Source organism: Rhinichthys klamathensis, unplaced genomic scaffold, assembly GCF_029890125.1.
Source record: "Rhinichthys klamathensis goyatoka isolate OS25496 unplaced genomic scaffold, OSU_Roscu_1.1 h1tg000687l_1, whole genome shotgun sequence".
Classification (NCBI taxonomy): Eukaryota; Metazoa; Chordata; class Actinopteri; order Cypriniformes; family Leuciscidae; genus Rhinichthys; species Rhinichthys klamathensis.
The window spans coordinates 1,562,349-1,588,064 of NW_026607115.1; the positions used below are offsets into that span (position 1 = coordinate 1,562,349).

A 25,716-nucleotide genomic window follows, 5' to 3' on the forward strand; every position below is an offset into this window, starting at 1 on the left:
ATCTTTAAATCTAATAGACGAAATAACTATTAAAACATATGGAGAGCGGCAGCTTTAGTTTAAGACCAGCCGAACGCTGTGAGTGCGAGTTAGAAATCAGGAATAGTGAGAGAACATTGAGCTTGGTATGTTTTTCATCTTCAAACCAAATTTGGGTCGCCAAAGTTGAAATCCCGTCTGGCTAGCACACTTGCCATAAGGTTTACATGTTAGGTCAGACTCAGTAGGCGGTCTTTCGTGCCTGTTTGAACACATGAGCGTTTACACTACGAAAGCAATCCGGTCAAATGCGTTTTCGACTACCTCTGGAAGTGGCTAAAAGTGGACAAGCTCAAAGCGTTTTACATAATCGTCCGCTTGTGATCAGTTCCTGAATCATTTGGATCATTCTATATCTGTATACAACGACCCCTTTGTTTTGTTAACATCAGTTAAATGACTATAAAATATTGTTTCTATTATCTTGTAAAGTTTCCGTACTTTGGTCTAGTCGGTTGATGAGTGTCCGACAGGCGACTTCAGTCTCTGGACTGGGGTGATCGAGAACTTTTCTACACCATTTCAGTGGTGATTCAGGCCCCTGTTCTGCCACAACCTGCTTCTTTGGGGACACGTACAACCTGAAGAGAGAAAAACAGGACGCATTTACAGAACGGTAATTATAAACATCAACCATGAAATTAAACCGGTAAAATTAGTTTTGGGGTGAGAACTTAGAAATTAGTCACAGCACCTGAAAAAAGCACTTCTGGGGAAGTATCGGTATCAGCCAATATATGTTTATTTTTAATGTTATAGGCCCAATAAGAAAATGTGGGCGATATATTAAAGCAGATAAATAATGGATTATTTCCTTCAGCTGAGACACTTCAGATGCGCACCGTTCGCCATGATGGTTTTGAATCACTTCAAAGAAGGAAAATACAGTAAAGTGCAACATCATGCGTCTGTTTTTACGGCTAAATAAAGCTAAATATCTGCCTTGGCGATCCATTGGTTAACCACTATGTAAATGTCAGCTGTGTGGAAGCTAGGGCTGGGTTGACAATATCGATTTCTCACTTTTAATCAATCTTCATTTTGATGAACTAAGATTTTAGTCTGTGCTGTTTTCAGTTAATGCGTGAACAAAACTTTATAAAATATTATTTTTTTAGCGCACATGCCATCCAGTAATAACAATAAGCTTTGTGCTGTTACTCCTAATATGAAAAAGTCTTACGACTAGCAGGAAATAAACATGAATGAACATTAGAAGGCATATTGAAAGACACAGTACAACAAACTGCCAATAAATGTTTTACTGGTACATATTTAGATGACTTACTTCACATTAAACTGATATATGAGAGACGATGTTAACAACATGCCAAACAAAATGACACACCGCAGCTTTATATAATGGATCCTATGAAAAACCGTTCTAGTCAGTCAGTCCACATCCAGGTCAAAACAATCCTCTTTTTTTCACCGTCTAGAATGAGCAGTATCACATGAAGCATAAATCCACCAAAAGCTGCTTACCACGTGCCAAAGATACGACCCAATGCTGCTACAAACAGGGCTCTATTAACCTCAAGCAGCAGATATGCACATACGGAGAGGATAATTGCTGGCCAATGCCAATCCAATCCACCGGAGGATTGTGGCTGGATTATTCTGCTTACAATTAAAGCTGCATTAGAGAGATTAGCTGCTTATTATTGTTTTATTTGGGGAATTCTCTATTAATTAAACAAATCAATGCAGAATAAAATACAAGAGATGGACTAAAAAGAACGGCCTTTGAGGCCCTTGCACACTGAGTCCAAAATTCGCATTCGAAATTTTTGCACGTTAAAAAATAAATACGACCTCACGTTATGTCAATCACGCTTGCACACTGCCTCCGAAACTTTCGTCCGTCATAAAAAAAATCGAATCCTGTTCGATTTTCTGCGTTTTTCGCATCCGTAGCAATCAGTTTGAATGGTGTTTGAATGATGTTTTGACAATTCAGAGCCACCGAATCTTGAATACGAAAAAACGCATAAGAAAATTTCGGACTCAGTGTGCAATAGGGCTGGGTATCGATTCAGATGTTCAAATTCGATTCGATTTCGATTCACAAGCTCACAGTTCGATTCGATTTCGATTCTCGATTCGATTCACAAGCTCACAGTTCGATTCGATTTCGATTCTCGATTCGATTCACAAGCTCACAGTTCGATTCGATTTCGATTTCGATTCTCGATTCGATTTCGATTCTCGATTTGAATTTCGATTCCTGATTCGATTCTCGATTCGACTATAATGAATATAGATGTAATACAAATCTCAGTCTAAATATCAGTTATCATTTTTTAGACAATTTTTAATTACATTGATCTCACCTAAATGTTTGTTTTTACAATGGGGTAATTTTTTTGTTAAGAGTTTATGCAACACATGGAAGCTTGATTTCAATCTTTGAATTAAATTGAAAAAAGTAGCACAAATAAATACAATAGAATAGGCCTAAAGACACAAATAAAGAGACATAAAAAGAAAAGTTTTTGGGTAAGTCAGAAATACTACAGAAACTGAATAAAGTAATCCAATGTAAAATAACACTGGATAGTCTTTTAGTCCTGACTGAATTAAATACATAGGCTATTAATTCTGATTCCTTACAATTAATGCTATATTATGTTGTTTTGACAACAAAATTAATGACAGACACATATGGCTGCGTTCACTTTAAGAACCAGTGCACGGATCCATTACTGTTTCATTATACTGTCTGTCACACGCGTTTTATGCTTATTTAAGACATAACCGACTGTCTTTACGAGGTTACTCACCAAGACCAGAGTTTTGACATCATTTTGCGTGTTTTTAACTGTTAAAGCGATATAATCCACGAAAAAGAACTTTTGTTACTGGCGAGCTGTTTGTGAGGCGGATTTAGGCTGTATGTGCACGCAATGAAAAACATGCACGAGTGCGCGAGCACAGGATAGTTTAAAATTGCTTGAAAAAAGACGTGAAAATGATAAACGTTAGTTACGATGCAATGCTGGCCCGATTGTGCAAGTGAATCATGTCCCGACTCCTAAACACGAGTGTGTATCGACGCCTGCAGCGCTTGACGCTTGCCTTGTGCAGAGTGAGAAGACGCAGCACGCGAGCCCTGAATATGGAAAAAATCGATTCGTGCCCGTTGAGAATCGATTTTGAATCGACCACATTTAAAAAAACGATTAATCGAAAAATCGATTTTTTTGCCCAGCCCTAGTGTGCAATGGCCTTTAGTCTGAAATTCGCGTCCGAAATTTTCGCACGTAAAAAAAAAAATACGACCTCACGTTATGTCAATCACGCTTGCACCAAAACTTTCGTCCGTCATAAAACAAATCGAATCCTGTTCGATTTTCTGCGTTTTCCGCATCCGTAGCAATCAGTTTGAATGGTGTTTGAATGATGTTTTGACAATTCAGAGCCACCGAATCTCGAATACGAAAAAACACATACGAAAATTTCGGACTCAGTGTGCACTGTGCAATGGCCTTTAGTCTGAAATTCGCGTCCGAAATTTTCGCACGTTAAAAAATAAATACGACCTCACGTTATGTCAATCACGCTTGCACCAAAACTTTCATCCGTCATAAAAAAAATCGGATCGGGTTTGATTTTCTGCGTTTTCCGCATCCGTAGCAAGCAGTTTGAATGGTGTTTTGACAATTCAGAGCCACAGAATCGCGAATACGAAAAAACGCATACGAAAATTTCGGACTCAGTGTGCAAGGGCCTTTAGCCTAATAAATACATTTATGAAAATCGATCTTTTTAGAGCTGCACCTTAATAGTCGACTAAACATTCGTCGATGAAAAGAAGCTTAGTCGACCAAATATTTATTAGTTGGTTAGTCGCGGAAAAAAACTCTTAAGCAATAGCTGGGTTTCAGTCACGTGATTATGATGACGGGGGAAGGCGGGGCGATTTCAGATGGAGGGCAGGAAGTAAACATGGAGAATACGTCTATAGAGGAAACCGTTGCGGAGAGTCCGTATTGAGTCTAATTTGATCATTTAATGTCCCATTCCCACTGATCCCCTGAACGGCAACCTAATGCTATATAAACACAGACACAAAAAAAACACGTTGGCTAGCTAACATACCGTCACTGCAGACACGGCATTTACAGACTCTGCTCCTCCCAAACCGCAGACGTAATGTTAGGTTAAAAATGCACTTTTTACGGCGTTGTTCTGTGAGCTTTTTACATTTCTCACCTTTATGAATGACAATCTTTGGTACTCTATAAAAACCCTTTCCCTTTTCTCGATTAGAACGATTGGAGCCGCCGCGTAAATTACACAAAACATTGATGGCAGATCCTCAGCTATTTCACTTCCTGCCCTCCATCTGAATTTTCACGCTCTCGCGATGCAGCAGCGTGACGTCACGTGAAACCAACCTATTGGCAAAGTCAGATTGTTAAAACGGCTTGATCTTGTGGTAATTATTTTGGGCAAGAAATCCAAACGTTTGCCTATCATTCATTCATGATCTCAAACATATTAAACACACGCTAACGCCTCACACCAACATTAACCTAGATAAATGTGTGCTATTTTTAGCCGCATAATATCCAAGTGTTCATGCAGAGTGTGGAAGCTATATTATACTAGTACCACGCTTTACAGCACGACCTTTAACTTTACGTCCATTTCTCTCCATGGACGAGTCCGCTATACTGTGGAGATGGCGAGTCAGTGTCGTCAACTGCATCTTTGCAGCTAAAATGATTCAGAAAACATTAGTTTATCAATAAATTATTAAAATGTTCATACACTGTCCTTCCAGTTTTTTCCAAACAGATTCATAGTCATTACCTTTGCCAGTGTCGCTGTGGTAAGATCATCCGATCGTTTGAGTGCTTAATTTATATTTTAAAGGCTCATTATTATGGTTTAGTATTTCTCTGTAGAACTACATTACATGTAATATTCTTTCTTAGACCTGAAACTCAAACCATTTTCTAATTTAAAGCTGCAGTCCGTATTTTTCCTCTTTGTCGCCATCTCTGTTCGGAATCTGCAATTGCAGTTATTTGCGGAATTATCAACTTTACGTGGGTTGTGCCTCGGCACGGCACAGCGCGGATGAACACAATGTTTTGAGGAGAGTGTGCGGCTGTCAGTCGCCGCGCCGGTGTGGATACTGGCATTCAGAATCACATATTCTACTTTTTGGAAGTATGACCAACATAAGATTTTCACCGGAAAATGTCATCTGAACAAGTAACATCCGCTTTTGTTCTGAGCAACTAAGGGAAAAAAGCATTGCAGTAAATCACGCTGATTAAATCTAACGGTCGCTTATCATATCACGTCAAACTGTGCAAATTATACTTTGTTTTCAAATTGTTAATGTTAACAACATCAGCATTTTGTGACTACATTTAATACCCTTCAGATATTTATCCTTGTTTTCGCATGGGTCGGTTGCGGTCCCTTTTTTCCTGTAGCCCCTCCGAAGTCTTTGGCATTTTACAACGGGTGAATCTCCAGTTGTCACTGGTGATTGTCGTTTGAACCTTTCTGGATCCGCCATCAAATTAATGTTTAATTATATCAAGTGCTGTGAGAAAAGGCTATAAATCTCCACCTCCTGCATCCTCACACGCAATATAGTCTACTAGCCGAGACTCCTTTATGTGTACAGATGTGTGTGTACAGATGTGTGTACAGATGTGACGTAATGACGCAAAGACATGCTCGAATCTCCCGCGGAAATCCACCAGTACCACTGGAATTAAAGACATTATTACAAGCTTACCGTTTTGAATCGAAGCTAGTTTTTAACACTGGCTAGTTATGTATTTGCTCTAAAAAAAGTAACCCAAAAAGTTACGGACTGCAGCTTTAAATAATTAAATGAATACATAAATGTGCGACTAGTCAACTAATGGCATAAATGAACGTCTACTAGTCGACTAGAAAAATAGTCGGGGGCCGCTCTAGATCTTTTTCCACAAACACTGAACATAATACCTGCTTATAATATATAAGATATAATATCTTATTATTAGTCTTTTCCACTGGATGTCATCCTCTTATTTATTCATTCAGTGCTTAACATGAGATGCAGGTGCAGCTTTCACCGCAAAAGACATTCTGAAATAGATTACATTTTAGTCACAAACGTTTATCATTTGCACGTGTTCTTACGCCTTGCCAGTTTAAACAGTCAAGCGCAAGATGATGCGAAAGGGCAGGTCATTGTGGTTTTCTGTGCACACACATCAGAAGCGAGCGCTCAGAAAGCCTCATGCGAATACTAAACTGAATTCTCTTTCCGGTCTTCTTGCATTTGAAAGGACAAATGTACACAAAATTCTGTCAATGCCCGTCTCGGCGAGTATCCCAAGATCACACTTTGGCTTCATTAGTGTTAGTTGTTCATTTTAGAATTTTTTTTCAGAAACATTATTTTAGAAAGTATATCGAGTTTCTACGCTATATCGTAATATATTTGTATAAACAATATGGGATGAGGAAATCCAGTAGATATGCTGTAGTTTGATACTACGAGTGCATCTGAAAAATCGCGGAGGAATGTGCGTAATCCAATTTGTCCTAAACCTGAGTCATGCTTTATGCTAAGGGCTCCCCGCGTCAGATGCTCTGACTACTTGTGCCGTTTAAGGGTGCAGTGTGGGATTTTTAGCGGCATCTAGTGGTGAGATTGCAAATTGCAAACAGTCAGTCACTCGCGGCCTATCCCTCGGTTTTCAAACTCGAATGAGAAGCTACGGTGGCCGACGTAAGACAAAATATGTAGTCGTCTGAGTCTGAGTCAGCAGCAGAGAGTAGTAAGTCAAGCAATGAGGTTTCTTTAGCGCTGTTTGTTCGCTTTCGGCTACGGTAGAAACATACCTTCAGACCTTCATAGAAGGGGATTCCCGCGTCTATGTAGATATAAATGTCTCATTCTAAGGTAATAAAAACATAACGGTTCATTAAGTAAGGTCTTTATACACCACTGAAAACATAGTTATGGATTTTATATTGCATTTCTGTCAATAGATCCTCAGAAATATTACACAATGCACCTTACATAATATAATAATAGTAATCAGCTGATTGTCTCACGAACGTAACCAGCACATTCTCCCCACACAGCAAACCCATAATACAGCGAGGGAGAAGAACCACATGAAACTATGCAACAATATATTTTTTCTAACAGGGTAGTAAAAGTTTAGCTGGCTAATATGAGCTGTTACTGTGGCTGAGCTGGTTAAAGCGCTAAGCCTTGTTTAAACTCGACGCGTCCGCATGAGCCCAAAGGTGCGTGCGGCAAAAATGACGTGATTGTAACAGCGCGGGCGCCTCCGCATCCCCTAGACACCACTTACTACACACAAAGGCTTTTTTCTCTGATTTTGGAAACTCGATCGACTTAAAATGCTTCCAAGATCGACGGGTTGGTGATTCCTGTAACTGTTTTACGGTCTATGACAAGAGTAGCCTACTAATCAGCTGTCTCACGAACTTAACCAGCACATTTATCCCCACATAGCAAAGCCATAACACAGCGAGGGAGAAGAATTAAGTTACATGAAACAATCCAACTACATATTTACACCACTGACAAGGGAAAAGTCACTACTCACTGTGTTTATGACTAGCTTCTTCTAGCTTCCTGCGGCTTCTTTTTCAATGTAGTGACGAAACGCGCTCTGTAACGCTGTTTGTTCGCTGTCGGCTACGGTAGAAACATGACGTCACAATATGGCGACCTTCATAGAAGGGGATTCCCGCGCCTATGTAGATATAAATGCCTCATTCTAAGGTAATAAAAACATTACGGTTTATTAAGTAAGTTCTTTATACACCACTGAACACATAGTTATGGATGTCATATTGCATTTCTGTTAATAGATACTCAAAAATGTTACACATTGCACCTTTAATGCGTTTGAGATGTCGTAAGTTATGCACTGAGAAAAACACATTTCACAGGTATATTCTTCCACTGTAAATGTTAGAAAGTCTTGCAAATATTTCCATTTTGCTGTCAGGAGTGGACGAGCCTTAAGCAAGCGAGTCTCTGATAAACTAGACTTCAGTAAACAGAGAGCACAATAATTATGACTAAGAATGTTGTTAATTTTTTTTGCACAATGTATAACACAGCCTTCATGGTTACATTCACGATAGTTCATAGCCTTCAGCATGAGCACTGTTTCTAGGAAAACATTGGGCAGTTTAATGTGAAATATTTTTTGTAAATAAATGGCAGCTGTGTAAAGCTGTTTTTTTTTTTTTTAAATAGGTTTTTTTTTAACTATTTTTATCCAAATAGAAAAAAGTAGAAGATGCCAAGATATACTATACATTGCCATTCAGCCAAAATATACCGAGATGAGTTTGTTTGTTTATCGCCCAACCCTAATGCAAAACCACCTCTTGCACTGATCCTTCCTCACTGACACGCAGCCACACATTTATTCATTGGGCTGAACAAAACTTCACCTTGGCACTGCACCTTTCAGCCTGACCTTCCCTAATATCCAAAGTGGATTTAAAACAGCTCAACCACAGAGAAGAACAGCTACTGAGCCCGGCACTAACATGGCAAGGCCAGGCTTCCACTTTGAGTCTAGAGATGCCACTGGACGTCCCGTGTTTATACAGGAGGATCCCACTCTCTCAAATCATGGCCACGTTCACCGATGCATCGCTGTTACATTCAGAATGACAGTAGTCACAAGATCTCACAATAAATCACATTTACTCATCCAAGCTCATAAGGCTTTGGGTTCATCTTCAAATCACAAAATCGCTTTCTTTTAATTTGGGCTTTCATTCACATACAAAACACATCACATATGTTATGATGAACACAGAAACACAGCCTTCTGAAGCGAAGCCATGAGTTTGTGTAAGAAAAATATTCATATTTAACACGTTACAAAGTAAAATTCTAGCTTCCGGCCAATTACAGTCTACTTACGCCTAAAGCGCAACTTGTGACATCTGGAGGAAGTGTAGTGCGTAAATATCAGCAGTTGCGCTTTAGACTTAAGTGGAATCCGTATTTTCGTTTGGCCAGAAGATAGTTATTGTACTTCATACAATTTTAAATATGGTAAATGGGCTGCATTTATATACCGCTTTCACAGACCCAATGGCCACCAAAGCGCTTTACATTTTGCCTCACATTCACACACCGACGGCGGTGTCAGCCATGCAAGGCGCCATCCAGCTCGTCGGGAGCAGCTGGGGTTAGGTGTCTCACACACACACACACACAGCTGGGGTTAGGTGTCTTGCTCATGGACACCTCGACACTTGGTCAGGTGGAACCGGGGATTGATTGAACCACCAACCTTCCGGTTTGTAGGCAACCTACATGAACCACTGAGCCACTGCCGCCCCAAATATGGATATTTTTCTTCCACAAACTCATTGTATTGCTTCACAAGGCCGTTATTAACCGCAAGCCTTTTATGATGGATGGATGCACTTTTATGGACCTCAAAACAGAAACAGCCATTCACTGCCATAATCAAGCTTGGAAGAGCCAGGATATTATTTAATATAACTCAGAGTGTATTCGTCTGAAAGAAGAAAGTCATATACACCTAGGATGACTTGAGGGTGAGTAAATAATGGGCTAATTTTCGTTTTTGGGTGAACTATCCCTTTAAGATCTTCATGAGCACTTGATAATTGTGTTGGAACTGAACTTTGTGGGTAGGTAGATCTCCTAGAACAGGACTGGCCACCCCTGCTATAAGGGTTAGGGTTTGGTTTAGTGGACGCATCTAATTATGCATAATTTATAATCATTACTATAATGTGTAACAAGGAGGACACGGTGAAATAAAGTGTTACCGAAAGATCAATAAACCCACCAGCTGTCTTCATCGTCGGCCTGAGCACACGTCTCCAAGTCAAGTACATCCACCTCGTCCAGGGCGGACTGGTCCATGCCCGCGTGACCCGCTCCCAGCGCCTCTGAATCGCAGACCTCTGGAGACGCACCAGGGCTAAAGCGTGCCCGTGTGTGTTTGGAGCCAGAAGCACACGGTGAGCTCAAGAACCCGTCCTCGTCCTCAGGCCTGCAGGCGTCGGGCAGCGGAGACATGTCCTCGCTGCTACTGCTGCCCGCTGGAGGAGACAGCGAGCTCCCAGCATCCTCTGCTCTGGGGGACGTGTCCATGACCTCGTCCAGGTTGTTCATGTTACTCCCTGTGGTGAGGTTGCTGTTAGTTAGTTTGCTGCCCCTGTTGCGCAGGGCTTGATTCTGGACCTCCAGGCGTCGCACCAGCTCCTGAAGCTTTCGGACCTCCTCGAGCTCCGCTGTGGTCAGGGTCGGCCCGAACTCGGGCTCTGAACTGGACATCGTCCCGTCGGCGTCACCATTATCGGCTGGCTGAATGACACTTCCACCATCAGGGACGACCATTCTCCTACAGAGCGAAATAAACCAAGAAAAATGATCAAATATACAGTAGTCAACATTTGAAGTGGATCAAAAAACTTCATCAAAGTTGTCCTAAGACAAGAACGGGTATTGTTCAATATTCACGTATAACTTTGATGAAAGGTTTCGATCCACTTCAAATGTTGACAACTGTACTACAGAAAACCAACTAAATTAATCAACCTGCTTTTCACAAAGCTTCTTTAATGGGGATTTTCTTCATTTCTTTACTACCGTTCAATTTATTTATGTACACTAATACATAGGCAGTTTGTAAACTGTTTTGAGGTGCTTTATGAGTAGCCTAGTATTTAATAGAAATATTAGGTAGCCTAGTTAATAAAGTAAGAATAATTAATACACACAAAAATCAACTGCAACTTTTTTAAACAAAATTCAAATTATTTATTAATATCATTATTTGTTTTATTCTCCGATACTAATATGCAGAGGCTTCTATGTTTGCAGTTTGATCACAGCCAAAAACAACAATTCAGCAACGCAAACAAGGGCTTTATCTTCTCGTGTGTCTAACAAACTTACACGGGAATCTATTTTACACACACTTGTTAGACTGTGCTCACTTAAAGGGATATTCACCGAAAAATTACGATTTTGTCATTTACTCACCATCAAGTTGTTCCAAACATGTTTGAGTTTCTTTCTTCTGCTGAACACAAAAGATATTTTGAAGAATATGACAAAACAAACAGTTGATGAACCCCATTGATTTCCATAGTATGGGAAAGAAAATATTCTCCATCAACTGTTTGGTTTGTCATATTCTTCAAAATATCTTTTGTGTTCAGCAGAAGAAAGAAACTCAAACATGTTTGGAACAACATGAAGGTGAGTAAATTATGACAGAAAATTCATTTTTGGGTGAACTATCCCTTTAAATCGTTTTTTTTTTTTTACCATTATTACTATCATTATAAATTAAATTACATATGATTATTGAATAGTAAACATAACAAATATTACGTGTATAGATGTTATTGTAGAGATGTTCAAGAAATTAAAGGTTGCATCTAGATCTGTTAGACTTGCGAGCTTTTTAAACAAGAAGGTTAATACAGCCATATAGAGCGACAGCTATGTTATACTATATACACATAATATTAATAAAATGTTCACAACAACAACAACGGCACACAAGTTAGCAAAACAAATAAATAACCCAGCAAACAAATTAGGTTTATTTAAACTAACAATGATATACTTAATGAAAGAACTTACAGAACGTGAATAATTCTGTAGAGATTAAACGATGCTTATATCTTTAACGAGTGTGTGTTCATTAACACCGAAATATTGATGTAGTTATTTGCATCAGCGTTAAGCTAATATGTTTGTGTCTAGTAGCGTGTAAGCTGAGCTACTGTTTCCAATTAACTTATTACTGACACAATAATCAACATACCTCTCCTTTCGCCCCAGTTTCTGCAATTTTCCGATCTAACGTTTCGATATATAAAAAATAAATATATACATTAAAATAAGTAACCAGCCGATTTTTCGCTGTTATGTTTCAGACAGTATTTTGCCTGTGTGGAGCTAGTTAGCTCGTTTGCTATCGACCTGAGGTGATTGACACCCGTTGAACCAATCGAATGAAAGGTCCCGCCCACTGCAGTAAGAGAACTGACCATATATGGAAGTGTAGCTCCGCCTACTGGAGGCTTGTGGTATTTGACTGCAGTAACAGGGTCTGTCCGGCAGGTGGAGGCACGATACTAATGTACCCTGCAGCTTTTTAATCGGGTTTCTTTGTTTTTGTTTACCCCTGACATGTAGGCCTATATGATATGTACTCCGGTATTTGAATTGCTTTGTTCTTATTAAATGCAATAAAAATGCAATTAATAATATATATATATAAATATGTATACAAGTCCGGCCTTGTATGTTGCTGGTAGGGCTGTAGTAGATCGAAATAAATGTTTTTGTTTACAATAAAATACTAGTGTGCAAGTTACTGAACACTGCCTACCTAGTGCTTACTTTTGTAAGAATGTGTAACAGCACAGCCATTATGCAACAATAGACTCAACACACAAAAAAAGTGTTCTACATTTTTGTCACTTTGGCAATGTTGGAGGAGGAAATGTTTTGACAAGAAATTAAATGAATTGCATTGTGGGACACTACACCATGCATTGTCCTAGTTGTTTAGGCACATTTTGACAATTTGTAGTTGACCACATGGTGATCCATACAGAATTTTTGCATACAGCTCCTATACACTAGGCTATACTTCATGTAACTTTGTGAGTTGTACAACATGCAATGCCAAGTGTCCTTTTATTGAACTGAGACCAGTGGCATGGTTTTATATAGGTAAAATACTGGTCTTCTTCTTTCAAAGGACCTGAAGCCTGCATTACGATGTAATACTTTGGCTTTTTTTTTTTTTTTTTAATGGAACCGTTTGTTGAAACTTAAGACAGAATGTATGTTTAAAAAAATGTAAGCATATTGCCGTTTTTTGTAAGGTTTTTTTGTGTAATGTAGGCTATATACATGAGGCTTTAAAGGCTCATGTGAGAATATGGAGTTCACATGCAGGAAGAAAAAAAAAATATTCAGAGGCCCAAACTGAGCAAAAATACACCATTTGGTGCAGTTGCTGATATTTATATGGCCAAAAAGTACGATGAAATTTGTGACCTTTTTTTTTTTTTTTTTACAGTGAAATTGGTGACTTTGTGACAGTAGCCTATATCACATGAAATGCACATTTATCAGTTGTCACTAGCCTATCTGCGCCTTAGTAAGATGATATTTAAATTCTTAGTTTTATGATCAAAGCTTTGTACTTTAAAACATATGCAATACAATGATGATTGAGAGAGGAACAAATAAACATTCCTCAAAAGCCTGATGGATCTGATACTCGCATTATCGCATAGGCTATATGAACATGATCTGTATCTTAAAATAGGCTATTACTTACAATATGCAAATTATTCTTACGTTTGCTTTATAAAAATCAGTGGAGACTTCACAGCAAAAAGACACGTAAGCACGAGCTGAAGGTAGAAGTTTTCACTTAAGGCTTTTATTTGCTAAAAAATATCAAAAGGCTTTTATTTGCTAAAAAATATCAATCAGACAACAGAAGGCATGAAGTAGATCGTGAACAACAGGTTTTTCAACAACGTTTTGATCGTGTTGATAATTTAGAGGCCTTTATATTTGCATTTCAAAATGACACATGCTTTAAAACATGCTATTGTAAAAAGGACATCCAGCACAAAATCTGAATTAACTTCCAATTACACTTCTGGCCATTCATTACACACACTGAAAGTCATTGGGTTATTATAGTAGCTACTATGTTTTGAAGTGTGTATTTTTGGCTGAATGCATATTTACGTTTCAAACCCCTCTAACTATACATGCATAATGGTACTATGCATTAAATCCCCCTGTAGTCAATAATTGCATCCCTTAAAACACATCTTTGATCACCAATATACATATTTAAATGTTTTTTCCTTGGAAAAAAAAAACTTCATGCCTTAAAATAGCTTGAATGTAACTCGACACCCTTGCCTCATTTAGTAAACGCAGTTCTTTGAATATGTAAATGAGCCCCGCCTCCACTCACTCACAGCCGCTCAGAGATCCACTCGTTCACGATCACACATTGATCTGATTGGTTACAAGGTTTGTGATGTCAGAGACACCAGCGATTTGCACATGGTTTTGGTTTGTCTTAAAGCATATAAAAAAACATAGGCTACATATAAACAACATTAAAAGCTCGATTTTAACCACAGGGGGACTTTAAAAACAAAACCAGTTTTTTTAATGTCTCCAGTAACACTCTTTCATCTTGCCTGAAATACACAGTGTTATTCACGGGCCCCGAAAAGTATTAGACTAGCACGACATTTAGCTTTTATTCTAATTAATTCGCAAGACACGTCTAAATACTGGTGCCATGGTAACTGTTGCTCTGACTTTTTCCTGTATCTCATGTGCAGTAGGTTACAGTGTGTAGTGAACTATACATTAGTTCTCTGTCATTACAGCGTTGCGTAATCATGGACCTGCAGAGTTTGCGGGAAATCACTGATGCTGAAAGCTGGAGAAACAGACAGCAGTGAAGCACTGACATGTAGAGGCACGAGTGATCGAGATCGGGTCCAGACTGAGCAAGCTGAGGGAAAACATGCCATCAGACACAATGCAGTTTATTAGAGGGGTGTGTGTGTGTGTGTGTGTGTGTGTGTGTGTGATGACATCATAGAGGACTGAGGACTGATAAAAAGTGGACTTTGTGTGTCTGAATGTGGGTGATGTTATCTGGGATCGAAAGGGCTGCTTTAAAGTAGGCTAGTATAAAAAATCCTAAAAAGCTAATCTCTGAAACATTCAGTGTAAAAATGATAGTTTAGGCCTATGTCTTAGGTCTCAGATCTAGTGAATTCCAACTAATAATACGCTATTTCAGATATCAGTGTTAGCTACCTATAATTCCCTGCCTATAATTTATTGTAATTTTATTTTAATTAAGCGTACATGAGAAAGTGTCTGCTCACTTGTTAAGAAATACCTCAGAAAAACAAACTTTCCTGTCCCGTCAGATGATAGGCCTACTGTGCTCTTCACTTGGTGCGTGTTGTATATCACCATCTCTTCTTTATAAAGAGCCAATGAAATTACAGGCATGCACGGTCAAACTTAAGTTAGTCAGTAAGTAAGTCATGGAATTACCGAAAGGTAAGCTACCAATAAATTGAATTTTTTGTATGTCGTGTGTTACCTGCAGAAGATTTGCATGCAGGCATGATGTTCATCAGAATCAGCGTCATATGTTTTGATAACAGTTCATGTTAGCATTGTGTATTTATCATGGTAGCCGTAGTTTACGTTACCTTAACCCCAAATACCACTTCATTTTCATGTTCTGTCACTCCGTCAAACACACCCAGCGCTCTCTCTCTCCAGATCCTAATCTCCTGCACCTGTCCATCATCAGCTCACTCAAGCACACACTTCTCAGTCACTCAAAATGGGGGTCAACCTAGAACAAATTGCAGCAGAAGCAAACTCAACTGATTTTGATTCTAATTCAAAATTAAGTATTTTACTGTTATATGTCAACAAGATTCAACAATACATTTCACCTGGCTATACACACTCAAAAAAATGATATGTTGGCTTTACTTAACTTTTTTATGTAAACAGGTTCCACATAACTATGTTTCGTTAAACAAACATAAAATGTTCATGTAACTTCAACATCATGGAATTTGGTCATTTTAAGCGACCCAATTAAACTCTGAGCTAAAGAGTTAATTAAGTGAATAACTGAGTGATGATTGAGCATTATTGAAGACACCTGATGTTAACAAGCAGAATCTCTGAAGGAGAAAACCGGAATGTTTAAGTCACCATTATGGAGATAAGTGTGTGTTTTAGTTGCACTCTTGACCATTAACTTATTAACTTTAGATTTTGTTTGGTTGCTGTACATGAGTTATAACAGCCGGATGAACAATAAACAAAGGTCATCTGATGGTGTTGGTTGTGTTTTAACATAATCATTATTTCAAAATCATTTGACCTGAGTCACTGAACTTATATTAAACCGAATTTCTGAGTTAAGTTTACCTTACGAATAATAGCAGCATTGTCATTGTAGAGCATACTATTTTTAGACGTTTCAATGAAATTCAAATGATCAAATCAATAAATAAAAAAGAAACTTCCTAAAAAATATTTTGAGTAGGCACACACAGACATCAAGAATCAGCCTGTGAATCTCAACAATGGTGACAATTATAAAGCATGTTACAGTGCATTCTGGGTGCCACCAATCAAAACTCATTCATGGCTCCCATCATGCATTGCTGCATGAATAAATAATGAGCTTATGATCTGTTTGTCACCATTGCTGAGATTCATATGCTGATTCTTGATGTCTGTGTGTGCCTACTCAACATATTTTTTAAGAAGTTTATTTTTTATTTCTTGATTTGATCATTTGAATTTCATTGAAAAGCCTAAAAATAGTATGCTCTACAATGACAGTAAGGTTAACTTAATTTAGAAATTGGGTTCAATATAAGTTCAGTGATTGAGGTCAAATGATTGTGAAATAATGATTATGTTAAATCACAACCAACACCATCAGATCTCCTTTGTTCATTGTTCATCTGGCTGCTATAACTCATGTACAGCAACCAAACAAAATCTAAAGTTAATAAGTTAATGGTCAAGAGCCCAACTAAAACAAATACTTATCTCCATAATGGTGACTTAAACATTCCGGTTTTCTCCTTCAGAGATTCTGCTTGTTAACATCAGGTGTCTTCAATAATGCTCAATCATCACTCAGTTATTCACTTAATTAACTCATTAGCTCAGAGTTTAATTGGGTCGCTTAAAATGACCAAATTCCATGATGTTGAAGTTACATGAACATATTATGTTTGTTTAACGAAACATAGTTATGTGGAACCGGTGGAACCTGTTTACATAAAAAAGTTAAGTAAAGCCAACATATCATTTTTTTGAGTCCACGTTTATATGTTGTGTTATTTATGCAAATTAGCACATACATAATTAGATTATGCACTGTTTGCCCATGTTAACAAACAATTTCAAATAACTTGTAATACATTTTTTGTTTGTCTTGATGTCAGTAATCAACTCAGTAAATTTCATGGTGATATCTAAAGGTTACAATTTTTACCCTATTCACGTGAGAAACAGAATGAATAGGCGTATGAATAGGCTATATTTTGGGTCTTTTTCGAAACTTTCCCCTAATGGGATTCTTCTGGGCTTTTTTTTTTTCCTTACTTAGGACATATTGAGGACTTCTGTTGCAATTTGTTCAACCTTTTTTCATAAAATGACTGGACTAAATGTGGGTCACAGACTCCTTACCTGTGTTCTCCTGTGGGTTCCAACTTCCCACCAGTCACACTCCTGAGATCTCCTCGTATTCCTTGTATATTCCTACCTGTGTTTCCTCACCTGTTCCCCGCTCTGCCATACTCATCAATCCCAACCGTCTGTATGCTTTCCAGTCTCCTCCACTCACAGGTCACCGTCACATCCCAAGCTACCAAACGAAAGGACTGTCAATATTCATCAATCATGAATAACTCTGACTTTGTTTCTACTCGCCTGCTTCATCTGTGCATTTGATGGTAATCAGGTCTGGTATTCCGTTACAATTTGTATTATTACTGTGGTGGCTCATACCAACTTGCTAACTTATTTGTATTATGAAAAATTTAGGACTGCTATTTAATAGCCTTAAATTAATAGACCAGTCTAGATCCATATATTTTAGATATATTACCATTTATCTTACGTGTCGGAAAAGGATGTTTTCCATCAATTGTCTGCATTTTTAAGTGACAATGATTTATTAGACAATCTGGTTTTAGACAGCACCGCTGTACAGAGTCAGTGTTGCTTAAGGTACTGAATGATCTTTTGTTTGCTGTGGATTTAGTTGACTCTGCAAATCTGGTCCTACTGGATCTCCGTGTGGCTTTTGTGACCCCATTGACCAAGCCGTTTTGCTTGAACGGTTAAGTAACTGGTTGAACCGCATTGAACTGATTTAAATCGTATCTTTCTGAAAAAAGAAAATTCGGTTGAGGTTGGGAAATTGTTCTCCCTCTATGGTACCATGAACTTGTGGTGTACCTCAGGGATCAATGTTGGGCCCGCTTTTGTTTTCGTTGTATTTGCTCCATTAAGATAAAAAAAATTCTGAAGCATAATATTGCGTATCATTTCTATGTGGGCGATACACAGCTGTACCGCATGGTGAAAATTATGACATGCACTCTTTGTTGGACTGTCTTATGCTGAATGAATCGAAAACAGAAATGATAGTCTTTGGACCTTTATCTGTGAATTCTCATGCTCGTGCTAGCATATTTGGGAGTGATTTTTGATAACGATGAATTCAATAAACAAATCAATTCAGTGGTGTAAAGTGGCTTTTATCACCTCAGATCCATTGCAAAATTGAGCGTTTTTATCAGTAAAGGATTTGAAGACAGTGATTAATATTTTTGTTTCCTCAAGGCTGGATTACTGTAACTCGGGATTACTTTATCCCGCCTTCATATTATACAAAGCTCAGCTGCCAGGCTTATACTGAAGTTAGATAAAGGGAAGGTTTCTCCTGTTCTGGCTTCACTTGAATATTGTGTTCAATTTAAGGAAATGTTCTAGGCCCTTAAAGGGTCATGAAACCCTAAAATGCTATTTTTAAGATGCTAACAAATATGTAGCCTACAGTTTGATGAAAACATCAATGAAAACAACAGTAACACTCATTATGTGAAAAGTCGTTTTTTTTTTTTTCCTTCGTTTTTCTGAGAGTTATTTTGTTCTTCTGATTTAAAAAGCAAAAGTTGAAACAACTTCATGAAAAGTGAGATAGGCCTTTAAATGTGTTAATTTGGAGTGGTGATTGGCTAATTTTTTAAAACATTTTATTTATAACATTAAAGAGTAGAATAAACATCATGGGCATTATTCATCACTCTCTCTCTCTCTCTCTCTCTCTCTCTCTCTCTCTCTCTCTCTCTCTCTCTCTCTCTCTCTCTCACTCCCACTCTCTCTCTCTCTCTCTCTCTCTCTCTCTCTCTCTCTCTCTCTCTCTCTCTCTCTCTCTCTCTCTCTCTCTCTCTCTCTCTCTCTCTCTCTCTCTCTCTCTCTCTCTCTCACACACACACACACACACACAAACAATCCCTGCATGCCAAAATGAAGTGTTTACAGTCCAATCATTTTCAACATATATATTTTTAAATAAATAAAAACAACTCTACAAATGAGTTTAGTTTAAAATTATATTTCAAATTGCCGGTACACATCAGGCTGTCTTCTGATGTTGAAAGTTTTAAAACTTCACTGAAGACATTTCTTGTTCTTTGGCATTTGGATCAATGTAGTTTTATTGCAGGTTTTACCCATGTGTTTTATTTTTATTTATTTATTTTCTCAATAGTTAGGTCACTTTTTATAATTATATTTGTAATGTTCTTTGTGTTTGGCGATCAAATGAAACTCTGCATTTACACTCTCTCACACAGACATCTGCCAGCGCACAAATACCTTCCCTTCAGACATGACCACACACGTCCAAGTGCTGTGAAACACATTCTTGTCGAGTTAAAGCCTAGCATCTTCACTGATTTATCAAAGTTAACTTTCACACTCTTTCGATGCGTTCTTATGGTGCTTTAAAAGCATTTAAAAGCTACACTTTATTTCAATAGTCTCCTTTAGACACTCTACTTATCAACTTTACAACTACATGTCAACTTACTCTCTTTAGAATATTAGACTGTTGGGTTAGGGTTAGTAGAATAAATTGGCATGGAAAAAATTATAGAATCATCACACTTAGTTCATTTTTAGCAAATAAAAAATTCACAGATACGATAAAAAAGATTTAGTTCAATAGTTTAACCTTCTGGCTTCATTTCCATTTTAAAACAAATATTGGGACAAGTCTAAAAATGCTAATTTAGTCACCAGTTAAAAGAGAGTGCTTACACACCTTGACGGGTTGTTCGACTTGTCTAAATGAAAGGAAATATGGCCCCAATAAAAGAGTTGTTGAAACAATGGAAAGGATTATAAAACTCCCTTTAGCAATTGAATTTCAACTCAGATTGTGGCCAAAGAGGTTGTTCTGGTTGTTCCCAGTCTAAAATTCAGTGCAAATAAACTAAATGGGAAGGTTAAAGGAAAATATATGGGCAGACCAAGAAGTGAAAGCGTCAGGATAGAAATCTCAAAGCAATGTGCTTTTAAAATACAGTAGAAAATGCGCAACAAAACAAATGACAGAAACAGGAGCCAATGTTTGCAACGGAACTGTAAGAAACCAGCTTTACATATAGAAAAGCCAAATGAAAATTGAGTAGGCCTACTAGCTAACACTTAAAGAAAATAAGGTTACAGTGGGATAAAGAGAAGCAATCATGTATGCTTGGATGAAAATGATATTCAGTGATGAATCACAAATCTGCATTAGCCAAGAAGATGATCCTGGAACGTTCCTGTTCTAATGAAACATATAAAGACATTTCCCAACTCATCTATAATATGAGGTTGCAGTAAATGCACAGGTGTACATTGAAATTTGGATTCTTTTCTCGTTCCATCAAAAGAAAATGTGGTAACACTTTACAATAAGGTTCATTAGTTAACATTAGTTAATGTATTAACTAAGCGGAACTAACCACGAGCAATAGATTTGTTACAGTATTTGTTAATATTTGTTAGCGTTAGTTAATACAAATACAGTCATTCATTGTTTGTTCATCATTAGTTCACAATGCATTATCTAATGTTAACAAGATTGTAATAATGTATTAGTAAATGTTGAAACTAACATTAACAAAGATTAATAAATGCTGTATAAGTGCAGTTCATTATTAGTTAGTGCTAACTAAGGTAGTTAACTAATGAACCATTGTAAAGTGTTACCAAATATGTTAGGTGGTGATGATGACATCATTTTTCAGGATGATAATGCATCTTGCCACAGAGCAGAAAGTGTTCAAGCTTTCACATCGACTGAATGGCATGGCCAGCAAACAGTCCGGGTCTCAATCAAAAATTCAAACTCAAAAATTGAAGGTATAATACTGGTCCATGAAGCTGATCTGCAAAGCATGAAAATGCGTCTCTATACCACGCGTTGTGTTTATCGTGCAATAAATACGTGAAAATGAGTTTTTACGTGCATGATACGCAGTTTTCGCGTGCATTTGATAAGCACTTTATTGCGTGTAATACACACGCACCCCACACCACTAATCCTACCGAAACGAATCGGTTACCTAACGTAACCTCGGTTCTCTCTAGATGAGGGAACGAGTATTCCGTAAGCTAGCTTACGCTACGGGAAAGATTCATCTTTTCTGAGAAATTGAAGCCAAAAAATTATCCTATAATTTTGTATCCATTGTCAACGCAGTTCAGCTGCAGCAGACCATGAGCGGGCTAGCTAGCAGCTCATTGGTTCGCTCACAGAGAACTGCTTAAGCCTATGAGGAGACGCGAATGAACTCTCGGCCAACTGAGAGAGCCTGCCGAAACGGGCGTGGTCAGAGAGTATAAATTTGCCTCTCAGGCTGTAAACACTGGTTTTCATAGAATGAAGCGAGAACGCTAGTAGCACAAGCACTGCCAGGAACGCAATACTCGTTCCCTCATCTAGAAAGAACCGAGGTTACGTTAGGTAACCGATTCGTTCTCTTACGAGAGGTTCTCTCGTATTGCGTAAGCTAGCTTACGCTATGGGAACACCTGGTCAACGCCGTGCATGCTAAGCATCCACTATGAGTCCCAGGGGAGACCCCGGGGAACCCTTATGAGTGGGAATAAATATATGTACCTGTGACAAAGGCCAGCAGAACGGGCCGGAGATTGTGTAGTACATAAGCACATGATAGAGAGGGACAGAGCGAAACCGGTCTGAGTGAATAATTCCCTATAGTGCAGCTCAACCAGAAGAGCTCTAACATACTAGACTGCTAGTAGTTTAGCCTGCAAGGCGGGAACTTCCAGATTGTAAAATCTGACAAAGGTGGAGGGGGAAGCCCATCCCGCTGCCACACAAATGTCATGAATGGAAATTCCGCTGGACCATGCCCACGATGAGGCCATGCCTCTAGTGGAATGAGCCCTGATGCCCAGAGGGCATGGCAGGTCTTTTGATGCGTATGTGGCTGCAATGGCATCAACTATCCATCTGGATAGAGTCTGTTTCGAGGCGGCCGACCCCTTGGTGCGCCCACCGAACGAAACGAAAAGCTGCTCGGATCGTCTGACCGGAGCAGTGCGAGTAATGTATAATCTCAGGGCCCTGACCGGACACAGGAGATTAGAGTCAGATTCGCTATCGGAAGCCGGCAGAGCCGATAGGGAAATAACTTGTGCCCTGAACGGGGTACCAATCGCTTTTGGGACATAACCATGTCTAGGTTTGAGAACGACTAAGGAGTCATTGGGCCCAAACTCGAGACAGGAAGCGCTACTGGACAGCGCGTGAACGTCTCCCACACGTTTTACTGACGCGAGCGCGAGCAGAAAAACGGTTTTGAGCGAAAGGTATTTGAGGTCCACGGTGTTTAGCGGTTTGAATGGGGGGGCTTTCATAGCTTCGAGAACTATGGAAAGGTCCCAAATCGGCACCGAAGGGGGGCGCGGGGGGTTCATCCTTCTAGCTCCCCTGAGGAAGCGGATGAGCAAGCCCTCTTTGCCCAGTTACTGGCCGTGCCGAGGTTCAACGAACGCTGCGACGGCTGCCACATACACCTTGAGAGTGGACGGGGACCTGCCCTTGTCCAACATCTCTTGGAGAAAAACTAGCAAGGAAGGGACCTCGCATGACCGTGGGTCCAAATTTCTGTGGGTGCACCATTTAGAGAACACAGACCATTTAGACGCATAGAGCCTTCTAGTAGAAGCCGCTCTAGCCTGCGTGATCGTGTTTAACACTCCCTCTGGCAAAGCAACGGGTAGTCGTTGATCACCCACGCATGTAGTGCCCAGCGCTCTGGGTGGGGATGCCAGATCGTGCCGCGAGCTTGGGAGAGGAGATCTGTTCTGACTGGAATGGGCCACGGGGCTGTCTGTGACAGCTGAGTGAGCTCCGGAAACCAAGTCTAACCCTCCCAACGCGGGGCTATGAGAAGCACCAAGTGGCGTGTTTCCCTGATTCTCTGAAGCACCTGTGGTAGCAGAGAAACCGGAGGGAATGCATAAAGCGGGCGGCTGGGCCAGGTCTGGGCTAGCGCGTCCTCGCTCTTTGAGAAAAATATTGGGCAGTGGGTGTTCTCTTCTGAGGCGAAGAGGTCCACCTCTGCTCTGCTGAATATTCGCCACAGCTTTTGGACTGTAAGAGTGTGCAGGGACCATTCCCCGGTGGGAATGGGGTTCCTGGACAGACTGTCTGGACCGTCGTTCAGATGACCAGTGCGTCCCTCTGAGCGAGAGCAGGTGACACTGAGACCAAACTAAGATGCGTTTTGTCAGCTGGAAGAGATTCCTGGATCTGACTCCGCCCTGACGGTTTAGATAGGAGACCACGGCTATATTGTCCGAACGAAACAGCACGTGGTGACCGTGAATGCGCGGAAGAAAGCGCGTGAGCGCGTTCTCGACCACCAGCATCTCCAAACAGTTTATGTGGAGGAGACTCTCCTGAGCTGACCAGGGGCCGAAGGCCGGTGAGCCCTCGCAGACCGCACCCCAACCCGTGTTGGATGTGACGGCGCGGAAGCAACTTTAGTGGCCTGAAGTCGAGCCCGCAGGGCGAGCTCGGCGTGCTCCAATCCGAGGCAGAGAGCGCAGATGACGTGGCGGTCTCCAGTCTCGAGGAGAGCGCGGCAAGAACCGCAGGAGGATTTACGAGACATCTTTACAAAGACGCTCGGCTCTTTTAGATACAATACAATACAGGAAGCCTTTTTGTAAAAAGGATACAAATCCGTCGGATGGCGATAGCTCGCAGGACGGCTGAAGGTGGTGAAGACGGGCGGCTTCCTCAGTCTCCCAGATGCTCGCTAGAGTTGCCTTTTCGACGACGGTGGCTTCTCTCAGGATCAGCAGATGCGTGTAGCCTCGCTGAAGAGATGAAAATCAGTGTTTACAGCCTGAGAGGCGAATTTATACTCTCTGACCACGCCCGTTTCGGCGGGCTCTGACGCAATGAGAGCATGTCAGACTCTCATTGGCCGAGAGTTCATTCGCGTCTCCTCATAGGCTTAAGCAGTTCTCTGTGAGCGAACCAATGAGCTGCTAGCTAGCCCGCTCATGGTCTGCTGCAGCTGAACTGCGTTGACAATGGATACAAAATTATAGAATAATTTTTTGGCTTCAATTTCTCAGAAAAGATGAATCTTTCCCGTAGCGTAAGCTAGCTTACGCAATACGAGAGAACCTCTCGTAAGAGAACGTATAATACGTAGGCTACACACCCGACACCACTACTAAACCTACCCTAAACCTACCCATGCGTATCATATGCACGTAAAAACTAATTTTCGCGTATAAATTGCACGATAAACAAAATGCGTGCTATAGAGACGCATTAGTGTGATCGGGTTGGCCAACCGCTATCTGAGGAAGTTGGAACTAGCTTGACGGGGAATATCGTTTTTCATTAGTGAAATCCAAGAATCCAGGCTGTCGAAAGCCATGCAGAAAAGGAGCAACAATGTAGGCTACTAAATGTGTTTTTTGTTGATGATTCCATCATTTTTTCCCTCAACAATAAACAAATCCTTTTTTCCTCAACATGGTCTGGAAAAACACGATCCAAGTGGATTTGTTTGAGGAATGTTTCATGAAGCCAGAATGTTACGCTATTGAATAAAACCTTCTGTGTCTCATATCTGTCATTTGTTTGTTATAAAGTAAAAAATCTGGATAATTTGTGCAAAGTTACTTCTATTTAGTAGAATGTGTGTTTGGGGAGCATCAAAATAAAGTGTTGGCATAAAGCAGAGTAGCAGACAGTCTACTAAATGAGAGTTAGTTGACATGTAGTTGCTAAGCATGGTGCAATATGTTGCCATACTTAATAAACCAAAACCTGCATTTCTGTAATTCATTAGATTTACAAATGACATTAACTCATTCTGAAATGTGTTAGACTGTAGGCTACTATAAAAGACCGTTATCATGCACTATTTCTGAGAATTCACTCCCTCACACCCTTTGGCTTTTTATGCAACTGCGTAAAGGTGTGGTACATTATAATAAGATAAAACTCCTTTAAAAACAAAAGAAATAAAGGAATGGTCCCTGCCCCAAAATTAAAATTTAACAGCCTTCGCCATTCAATGTAGCCTTTCTGGCACGCATGAAACACAAAAGGAGAAATGTTGTACTGGTCGCTCTTTTCCATATTACAATTAATAGGGACTGTCTCTTTCAAGCTTCAAAAAAGCACTTTTTTAGTAGTACCATATAAAAACATAGGATTGTATGGTAGCTTCATGTGGAGAACAGGCCTAAATTTAAGGAGTTATTCATTGATGACAACTTCAAGCAGATCGCGCGAGTTACGCTTGAGAGTCAGATCTGATTCATGAACAAATCATTCAGATACGAACCCATGAGCAGTGTCTGGTTTTGCAAACGCTACATTTTTAACACATTTGTATATTAAAAAGGAAGAGTTTTAGTTAGTCTCTTATTGGTCTGATTAAATCAAGCTCTCCATTAACCAAACAATTTGA

At 39.6% G+C, this 25,716-nt stretch overlaps 1 protein-coding gene across 2 annotated transcripts in view; it reads right to left on the bottom strand.

The window, feature by feature from the left end:
* zgc:66447 (SLAIN motif-containing protein-like) overlaps positions 1-12,048 on the bottom strand; it is a 28,186-nt gene extending 16,138 nt beyond the window's left edge. Inside the window, exons 1-3 of one of the 2 annotated variants that reach the window (XM_056241999.1) lie at positions 11,886-12,048; positions 9,891-10,448; positions 481-620 (exon numbers count right to left, since the gene is read on the bottom strand). In XM_056241999.1, the coding sequence (XP_056097974.1) occupies positions 481-620; positions 9,891-10,444 (694 nt within the window). In that variant the 5' untranslated portion in view covers positions 10,445-10,448; positions 11,886-12,048. The remainder of the gene's footprint in view (positions 1-480; positions 621-9,890; positions 10,449-11,885) is intronic. The other variant, XM_056241998.1, reaches the window with a different exon arrangement.
* Between the last annotated feature and the right edge of the window lie 13,668 nt (positions 12,049-25,716).